The following is a 10,687-nucleotide window of genomic DNA, read 5'->3' on the forward strand; positions in this document are numbered from 1 at the left end:
AGAAGCAGTAGTAGGTACCAAATCAAAAAAAGTTTCGTTCTGGTTTTTTCAATATCGAGAATGAAAATTAAAAAAATTAAAATTAAATAAAATAAAGATGATAGAAAATGTGAATAAACAACCGCAAAATATTGACATTTATTAGATAATATTTATTATAAGAAATATTCAATGCTGTGACTGACATTTCCGATGCACACCTCTCCCTGGCAATGGAAGTAATAGGCAACTCTATTGAACATATTGTTACGAACCTGTGATGCTGCTTCCCAGCATAGTTAGTTCCATAGGAAATCCCAGAGCTTGGCGACGAATTTGGCGACTTTAGCGCCAAAATAGATTATACCCGAAACATCGAGAATTTTCCCGATCCGTCCAGTAGGAACCGAGTTACGCCTCGAACGTTCCTGATTGGTTGAGATGCTTTTAGCCCCGCCTCCTGAGACCTATAAAAGGAAGCACCCACAGCTGCCAGGCAGTGGTGAATTGAGTTGCGAACCAGTGGAGTCGAAGAGTAGTCGTCGTCGTGAACCAGATCGGAGAGAGTAGTCGTGGACCAGTGGAGTCGTCGTAGTCGGAACCGACGGTAAAGAACTGGCCTTTTTAGAGATAAGCGGAGCAGCGACGGAGTGAAGCTAGTGCTGAACTAAGCTGTGTGCTACTGTCTGCAGTAGAATCTGTTGTATGCTGCTGTTTATGCTGTTTTGTATGCTGCACGTCTCGGATGAAGAAAATCGTCTTTTGTGCTGTCCTGTGTGTCCTCGTGTAAATAAACGTCGTTGTTTTATTTTCTACTGCCCTCTGGTGATTGAGCGTTCTTCACACCATATAACTCCCACTATCCAAACGAACCCCGGAAAATTTCGTAACATTTGGTGTCAGGAGTGGGGTAGTGGTCAACAGTGTATGGTGAAAACGAGACCTCAGGCTACGATGGCTGATAGCGGTAATGGTGAGTTACTGGCTCTGTTGGTTGAGATGAAGAAATCTATGGAAGAACTGAAAGCCGGACAAGAAGAAATGAATGCCGGACAAGATAAACTTTTGCAAGACATGAAAGCCTTCACGGAAGACATGAAAGTCTTCACGGAAGACATGAAAGCCTTCACGGAAGAAATGAAAACCAGATATGAAGACATGAAGAGTGAACTGAAGAAAGACCTTTCGTCGTAAAAGAAATTTTAGAAGATAAAGTTAACAAAACTGAAGACATCCAACTTATCACAGAAGAAATGGAAGGAAGCAACGACAGCCAAGTGGAGGAAAAGACTGAGGATCAAATGGAGCCGAAAGGGAGCTTAGCCATCCGGAGGATTAGCCGAGGTTTAATGAGGAGAGGAGCGAACAGTGAGAATGTCAAATTACTGCGGAACTGAAACAGTCTTCTCCGAGTGAGTCCCCTGGGGTGGAACCGAAAGTGCAGGCGCTTGGGGATGGAGAAGATGGACTTTCTTCGGACGGGTCTATTGGTGACGACCCATGCTCGATGCCTATGGATGCAAGAGTTGATGCGATCCTGTTTGGATTGGATTCGTCCCAAAGATTAAAGGAACTGCCTCTCTGCAAGCCTCTTGATATCTCCTGGCATAGTGACACGGAAGAAGACTACGTGGCTGGAATTGCTGATCCTTGTTGTCACGGCCTCGATTTTTTCCAAGAATTCGGCTTTGCTGTGGATTCTCCAAGGAGTGTCATGCAAGTTGGTGCCGAGGAATCTCCTGTACATCCGGTCAAGTTGTGTCGTTGCAGAAGAGCCCTTCCCGTAAAGGCAGATGTCCTCTTCAGAAGATCCATCGTGGAGAGCTGCTGACAATTCTCAAGTTTCGAGAATGGGCCGGGAATAGGCGGAGATATTCTCGCGGAAGCTTTGGCGACGAAGGCGAATACCTGGCTTTCGAGTGGACTTCAGAAGGCACCGTTGGATCATCCTGATATACGATTGGTTCGATGGAAGAAGTTTAAAGTGACCAACCGACCAGCCTGGCAAGAATTCATTCCGGCAGCCTCTACTACGATCCAGCGTTTCGCTCCATGGGACACATTGCATTTCAAGAAGAGAAATCAAGTCTTTGTGTACAATCCAAAACGACGAAGAGGTCCGTGTTAAAAGCATTGAGAAGGTTCGGATGGATCGTTAGTCACCGCCAAATTAGTGAATGATATCATCTTCGAAAGTGCGGAAGTCGCCAAACGCATCAACATCATCACATCATTCGGAAGCCTAAGCCAGCTGTTGGATTGAAGTGGGACTGCACTTAGGAGGGGGACAATGTTACGAACATGTGATGCTACTTCCCAGCATATTTGGTTCCATATTAGGTCCCAGAGCTTAGCGACAAACTTGGCGACCAATTGGCTACTTGGTGACTTTGGCGCCAAAATAGATTATACCCGAAACTTCGAGAATTTTCCCGATCCGTCCAGTAGGAACCGAGTTACGTCTCGAACGTTCCTGATTGGTTGAGATGTTGCGAACCAGTGGAGTCGAAGAGTAGTCGTCGTCGTGAACCAGATCGGAGAGAGTAGTCGTGGACCAATGGAGTCGTCGTAGTCGGAACCGACGATAAAGAACTGACCTTCCAGAGATAAGCGGAGCAGCGACGGAGTGAAGCTAGTGCTGAACTAAGCTGTGTGCTACTGTCTGTAGTAGAATCTGTTGCATGCTGCTATTTTGTATTCTGTTGTATGCTGCAGGATGAAGATAATCTCGGATGAAGATAATCGTCTTTTGTGTTGTATATAGTTGTCGTCTTTGTGCTGTCCTGTGTGTCCTCGTGTAAATAAACATCGTTGTTTAATTTTCTACCGCCGCCTGGTGAATGAGCGTTCTTCACACCATATAACTCCCTCTATCCAAACGAACCCCCGGAAAATTTCGTAACAATATTAAGCGTACCACATATATTAAAAATTGGAAATATATTCTGACATTAAGGACTCTTCAAGTTCTAAAACTGTTTTATGTAAAAGATTATTGTAATAACTCTGCTAAACGAATTATATTATTTCTGTGCTATTTTTTGGGTTTTGTTTTGCTTTATTTCAGTATTTCCTTGTTTTGAATTTATTGCCTCTTTGTTATTACAAGAAGTATCCAAATATTTCTTGACCTATAAAAGGCGATTCAGCCTGAAAAAAACCTCATTTGTCTCTTACTTGAATTGGCGAGTTTCGATTTCAATGATACCTTGGAAGGGGGGGGGATGTCAAATCGGGTTGATTAAAATATTACTATAATGTTTTGGCTTTGAATGCACTGATTATGTAAATTCAAGATTTTTTTTTCTAAGCAAAGGCGAAGAGATTTTTAAAAGTAATTTTTGACGGCACGTAATTTTGGTGTCTGTTGAAGTTTTGCTTTATGGCACAAAAGCTATCTTAATACCATTTGTTGAGATGACGTTGAAGTTTATATTAGTAAACATTTTCGACATTCGATTACATTCAAAAATTGCCTCATGTGACTTTCAAAAAGAAACATTAATCTAAACAAAATTAACTAACATAACACCTAGTGGACAATATTTCTCTAAGTAGCAATTTAAAGTGCATCTTTCTGTTGTCACTTGACAAAACAATTACAAATTTCTGTTACGAAGTCAATTTATGATTTTCAGCTTCTCTCATATATTATATATGTTAAGAGTAAAGAAAAATCCTTAAAAATCTCGAACGATATTGCTTAGGGTGACAAAAAGTAGGGATAAATTATCGATTGGTCATAAATTGGCCATACGTATTCAAAATATGTTTCAGATCCAAAACGCTGAATTAAATTATCTGATTATGATTCCTTAAGATAAAATAAGTACATGGAATAAAATATTATAATAGTTAAAAAAAAGTATATTTATAAAATAGAAATAAGATCTTTTCAAAGAATCAGGACATTCATTTTCTAGAGAATTAAATATTTTTCATTTGAAAAAACAAAAATATGTATCTCAAAGATGTTTAATTTGTATATTATTTCTCAATAGAAAAACTCATCCTTAAAAGAAAATTTTAATTAATAGCACTTTTTATTTCCTAAAAATTTGCTTTCGATTATTCGGTAAATATTTAATATAATCTTCTAAATCATTCTTGTATCAAATTAATCTCAACATTTAAACTCTTATTTGAAATGTTGATTTAACAAGGTACAACTGATTTTTAATATTATTAAGCCTCTAAAAATATTTGTTTCATTTGTTTTGCAAATGTAATGAAAACGTAATATAATTTTTAAAGTCAAATAAGAATTATAAATTGGCAGAAAACCTTGACAACTGAAAAACAAAAATTAACACTAGAGATGAAACGTGTTTCTCTACTGTTAAATGATAATAATCATTAGTCTGATTATTTCAGGATCTTTAAGAGGGAATTTTGAACGTTGGGTTAATTTGACCCAGCGCCATAAGCAGAATTCTAATTTCATTTTTTTGTCAATGTCCAGTTAATGGGAATTTTATACTAACTGCATTAAAAAGTAAGCTTTAAATACAGAAAATACTATATCTGACATTATTTTTTGAATTTTCTTGTTCATAATTTCTGTATAACTTAGTATATTGGTACAGAGGCAGCAGCCTTAAATACTTGATTTGTTTTAATTCGACATTCATTGCTTGAGTAAATCACTAGACAATGGTTTAAAAATAGTTATTTTAAATGCCATTTTAAGATAAAGAGAATGTATGTTGCAAATTGGTAACACTTGAGTTTAGATGGATACAACAATATATTTCAAATTTGTCCTTAACATGTCGCAAATTGATTTAATAACATTTTCAATATGTATCTTGTTGGTAACAAAAAGCGTTAGAACTTTAACCGTATTCTTGATGTATTTGAAAAGGTAGAATTTCACATGTATAAAAGACAACACTCGACATCTAAACGTTAATTCTTTGAATCTTCTTCTCGTGCAAAGAATATGAAGTTTGGCGAAAAATAATAAAATTTACCTTTACTCTAAAAATTACTCAGGGTGCAGTTTTTTGGTTTCTACTAATGTCTAAGTACTTAATTTTAATTGTAGTGACAAAAAAATGCATTAAAAAAATCATGTGCTACATTTCGAATTCGCAAAATCAGCCCTAAATTTTCTAATAGATTTAAGATCTTTCTCGCGTTACAAAAATATAATGCATGGGTATTTTTTTAAGTATAAAAGAACAACATTTTGAATAATTATTTTAAAAAAATATTTTGTTGTTCTGTTTTAATCAGGATATGACATTTTGCCTTTCTTCGTCTTTGTCACAATTTCTTCATGAAATGACTCTGAGTTTATCATAAAGAGATGGCTACAGTAGAAGTATAGGAATTTTTCTCACGTTTAAATATATCCATCAAACTATTTTTTTTTCTATATATTTGATCTAGGAATTAATCTATATCCTAAAAATATTTTAAAAAGAAATTAGATTTATAGAAAAAGATATTAGAAATTTAATTTTAGTTCACCGATGTGGAAATACGAAATATATATATATAGTAGATGGCACAATATACATGTATATTAAAAAATTTTCAAAGAAAAACTTGATGAAGATCAACCTTTAATCACATGTAGATTTTTAATCGGTTGTTTGATAATGAATAAGTAGTTGTAATTTCCTAGAAATATTTCTGAAAAATTTATACTAAAAATACATTTTCTCTGCGAAATTTGCATGTTTTCTCTGTGAAATTTGCATGTTGTTAATTATGCAAGAACATAATTTCTTCCCCAAGATCTGGCCGTCCCAGGTTCGAGTCCTGATGCTGGCCTAATTGTTCTTTACCCTTTGTTCTATCTGTAAGAAGTGGGAAGGAGCACCGTTGTAAAATGGGGTCGCACAAGATATTGTTTGAGTGTTTTCTTCTTATGAGCTAAGGTCAGACTTCTGACCTCGGGTGCTTAGGGGTCAAGCTACTGCACCCCTCTTTCCCCGATCCTTTGGATTTTGTTTCAATTGGAGTTCAATCCAAGGGGGATAAGCAAGAACAACAGAACAAAATTTATATTTATTAATGCATCAACTAGTAATATTATAATATAGTCTTAGGCCAGAATACTTTTATGGCGTGTCTCTTAAGCAAATAGAAATTCTAGATTGTTATATTTTAATAGAGATGATTGCAAAAAAGGAAAACACATAAAAAGTAATATCAAAACAAATTTATTTCACAAAAGAATAAAAAATTATTTGAAAGAAAAATGCCGAAACTATATAAAGCTTAATGCCCTGAATTCCATACAATAATAGGAAGCAAATGATAAATAATTTGTATATTAACATCTCGTTTTTTTTCTTTTGTTTAAAAAGAATTATTAAGCAAACATAATTAATAGTAGGTGATAGGAAAGCAGAAATTTTTCTTAAGAAATTCATATTCTTACAAGCAATATTACATGAAGAGTCGGATATTTTACAAGATAAACATTATTTAAACAATCACATTAGCGAATCGGCTGTCGTATCCTCTGACAGCTCCTCCGATCAAAGGCAGAGCAAAGTTGACGCCTCCATTGTATCCCAAGACATCTGCGAATCCAGGACCAAATCTGTAATCTCCAAGAGCAGCTGGGGCAGCGACTACGGGAACTGGATGGATTGGCGCCACTGCCTTGACTACAACAGACTGATGAGAATTAACCAGAATGGCTGCTGGGTTCTGATTGGCGGTGCCTGGCTCGTTTGTGTTGACTTGTGCTCTGAAGCCAGCATGGTCAGCGACGTAGTTGACATTACGAACGATTCCTCTGGCGTCTTTAAATCCATAACTTCCCACTACACCTCCGAGTCCATTTCCTTTCTCTTGTCTGTATTGGTCACTGGTGTGATCCCTAATTGCGTACCCGAAGTTGTAAGGCTGGGCATGAGGAAGGATCTATAAAAAAATTAGAAAGTGAATATATGCACGCTATACAAATACAAATCAAATCAATCGAATTAAAACTAATAATATTTTAAGACCCAATAACAATCAATTTCTTCTAAGTTTTCAATGCTTCTTAATGAGAAATTTATATATTAGGATAATATAAGAAATGCCTTGCTAATTCTCCACCAAAATGCAAAATAAGATCAAGGATTACTGGAGAAACAGAAATACATTTATTTATAAATTAATTTTTTTATCTGTTATTATTTTTAAACTAGATATTAAATATTTAATATAATCATTTTAACCAAATTTCAAATAATTGATATTAATTTTTACAAAAATTTTTAGTTAAAGAGATCTTTGTATCATGTCATTATTTAGCCATAATACGTCTTTAGATTCTTTTTTGAAATTTTTAAAATGACAATAATTAGCCTTTTATTAAGAGGTATAGAGCTTCGACACCGGATTTATCCATTAATAAAGTGATACATAATGCAATTAAACAAAAATCTTTATATTTATATTTATTAAATATATGAATATCGTCATATTATATAAAAAATTTATTTGATATGTATTCTTCAAATTAAAAGAGAGAATTTTACATTTCACAAATTTACTTCAACTAAAATCAGAAATTAAAAGAATATTAATTATAAATTCTGCTAATATTACTGCAAGAGAAAGCTCTTATATTATTAAAGTGACATTATACAATCTATGATATATAAGTGCATTGCTTGTATACCTCAAATTTAGGTTTATGACAATATGCAATAATCCAATTAACTAAGAAAAACTCATCGATATTTTTATAATTTTTTTCAAAAAATTTATTAGTAATTAATTGATATCGATTTAAAAAATTAGCTTTTTAAGATAGTATTCAGTATATAATTTTTAAATATAAAGACGTGATTTAACATCCTGAATTCTCCTTAAATGCATTAGTAATAAATAATAAAAATTCGTAAGATGCAACTGCGAAATAATAATAAATGGTGGCATAAATAAAATTAAATGATGGTATGCAATATTTTTTATTATTCTTTTTTAAATTATTCATCCTTTCTTTGAATCATTTTCGTTTTAGCATGTTATGAAATTCATGTCACCCAGATATTGCTTTCCAAATAATCATTTCATGCTCAATTTTAAAAGTTGAATTACATTACATTCTATTATCATGGTTTACCAAAGGACAAAACTTGTCATTTTAAAGCAATGCACATTACATGTCCTACAGTTGATTTTGAATTTTATCAATATTTATTTACTGCCAGTGCTGTCGTTTCCAGTAAATAACTGCTTTCTTAAGGAAAGACTTGTATTTTCATTTTATATAAATTTCTTTTACAAAAATCTTTAAATTCCAAATTTGGAATTTTAGACTTAAACTTTGAATTATTGGATTCTCAGCTGAAATTTTAACGTTCAAATAAAGTAAAGTATTCTTAATATCTAATTTCAATGTTTTAAATCAATCCATACTCGAATTTTCCCTACTATTTAAACAATCTTACAACACTTTTGTGAGAGTTTTGGCTTGTGAATTGCTATTTAATATACTGAATTGAATTTGAGAACATGGGCTTTTGGAAAAACATTTTTCAAGTTGCTCTTTGTATTGAAGGCAATTTATTTTAATCATTTTAAAGATATTTCTGTATTACATACAAAATAGAATCGGGAATTAGTCGGAACAATTTTTTATTACGTCAATAATTCTAATTGCATTTCAGTAAAAACGAAATACTTCATAAAACTGATGATACGATGTATATTTTATTTCTTTAAGCAAGAGAGCATATATATTAGTTAATATTAATTAAAAAAATGTTTATTTATATACTTACAGCCGGCAAAATCTGGGAGGCTTGAGATAAAGCCACGCAAGAAAGTACAACTAGAAAAAACATCTGAAAAAAATTTATTAAATAAATCATAATGAAGTTGGTAATAAATATGATATTTACAATACCGAAACAGGCTACGATACTGAAATATTTTAAATAATCAAGATCAGATTCTAAATAGTCGACCAATTATATTTAACACTGTGAAATATTGTGTAATAAATTTCATGTGTCTGTGTAATAAATCACATAATATGTGCAATAAATTACGACAAATAATTTAAATGCAGCTAAAAAAATCTGAAAAAAATTATTTCATAATTATATGATGGAGATATTTTTTTTTAAAAAAACATGATATTAATCGGAGATAAAATTTGCTAATATTTATAAGATTCTAATTATTCGAATTATTTTAGAGTTTGTACTATTATTACTAATGTGTTTAAAATAATTGGGAACTTTGAAAAAAATATGCAATTAGAATTCCAAACTTGAATTTGGAACAGATAGCATTCAATACATTAATAGATTGTCAACTAATATTTCGTTTGTGAAATCATGAGAAGAATAGCATTTATAAATTCGATAAAATTTAATCTAATTTTAGCAGAGAGAATTTATTATGCACATATATTAAACAGCAGACAAGTTTTAAATTTTTAATTTCATAAATTATTATTTTAAATCATTGATTATTGTGGCGTACCTCAAATATTAGGACTAGAATTTGAAAAATAAATTAAAATTCTCATTTCTATGGGAAATACAATGATTGTGGTATGGTTATATTTTACCTTTTTTAAGAGAAATTGTTGTATAATCTGCTGAAGGCCCATTTGTAACTGACATTAGAATTCTTGTTATTATTGCATTGACCCGATATTGAAAAAAAATGCGAGCAGGGACAAGTAAAATTCTTTTTGGTTTTAAATTACGTTATGCTTTAAACGAAAAATTTTATTTACGTGTATCAAAGCTTTTAGAAAAATTTTAAAATTTTTGATTCTACTGAGAATTATATTTTAGATTCATCGAATTTATTGAGAAATATATTTATATTCATAGGTTATGTTTAAAGTAACTTTTCAAAATTCTTGCGTTTACACGGAATTAAAAAGTTTCTAATTTCGCCGCTAAGTAAGAATCTGAGCTTACAAATTATCTACTCTTCTTTGAAGTTTAAATAGCTCTAACTACTTACATATATGCATTAAATATTTCAAAATTTAGGATTTCATGAAAATTTAAGATTTTCTTATTCTACATGATATTTTGCATTCAATTTCAGTATAAGCATAGACGTTTCAGTTGCATTTTTATACATTTCATTAGTTAAACTCAAAGCTTCATTTTATGCTTTTAAGTTACATTTCAAATTATGACATCAGTTAACATTTGAATCTTCAAATCGGGACATTTTTTTTGTTTGTAAGAGAAAACTCAAAAATAATTTAAAAACCGATATTAGAAAGACGAAAAAGAGAAATACTCTTACTTTTACAGGCTTTTCAGTGGTTTCTGAATGATTCGTTTGATTCTAAAATCACGTATTTATACCTGATGTTCTGCAATCAAGGTGAACGAAGCAATTCATTATTTGCCATTTTTCTAGGTCACAGTCATGACATTGTTTGATTTCTTATCGAAGGAAGTAACAGTAAAACAGATTAACCTTTAAATCCGAAAAAGCATGCATTCACTGATGAGTATCTATAATATTAGTATACACTGTAACGCGTCAGGTTTCATAAAATAAACTTCATCACTAATAACCTTTCAGAAAGTGATAGCAATAATATTGAAAAAGAAACCTGCAATTTAATTTGTTTCAAATATTTAGATTATTCTATTTGACGATGTTAACCTCTTCAATGACATGAAAATTTTGTTATTATGAATATTTATTGTTTTATGTTGTTTCTTTATTATAAACGTTTTATTCTATTAATTGTTTAAAAACATTC

At 32.0% G+C, this 10,687-nt stretch overlaps 1 protein-coding gene across 2 annotated transcripts in view; it reads right to left on the minus strand.

Annotated features, from left to right (window-relative positions):
* LOC129984585 (cuticle protein 10.9-like) overlaps positions 1 to 10,223 on the minus strand; it is a 35,809-nt gene extending 25,586 nt beyond the window's left edge. The window contains exons 1-3 of one of the 2 annotated variants that reach the window (XM_056094504.1): positions 10,219 to 10,223; positions 8,721 to 8,783; positions 6,339 to 6,864 (exon numbers count right to left, since the gene is read on the minus strand). In XM_056094504.1, coding sequence (XP_055950479.1) covers positions 6,421 to 6,864; positions 8,721 to 8,783 — 507 coding nt within the window. In that variant the 5' untranslated portion in view covers positions 10,219 to 10,223 and the 3' untranslated portion in view covers positions 6,339 to 6,420. Of the gene's footprint in view, positions 1 to 6,338; positions 6,865 to 8,720; positions 8,784 to 10,218 lie in introns of those variants that run through there. The other variant, XM_056094505.1, reaches the window with a different exon arrangement.
* Positions 10,224 to 10,687: the final 464 nt, after the last annotated feature.

Source organism: Argiope bruennichi, chromosome 9 (genome assembly GCF_947563725.1).
Source record: "Argiope bruennichi chromosome 9, qqArgBrue1.1, whole genome shotgun sequence".
Lineage (NCBI taxonomy): Eukaryota > Metazoa > Arthropoda > Arachnida > Araneae > Araneidae > Argiope > Argiope bruennichi.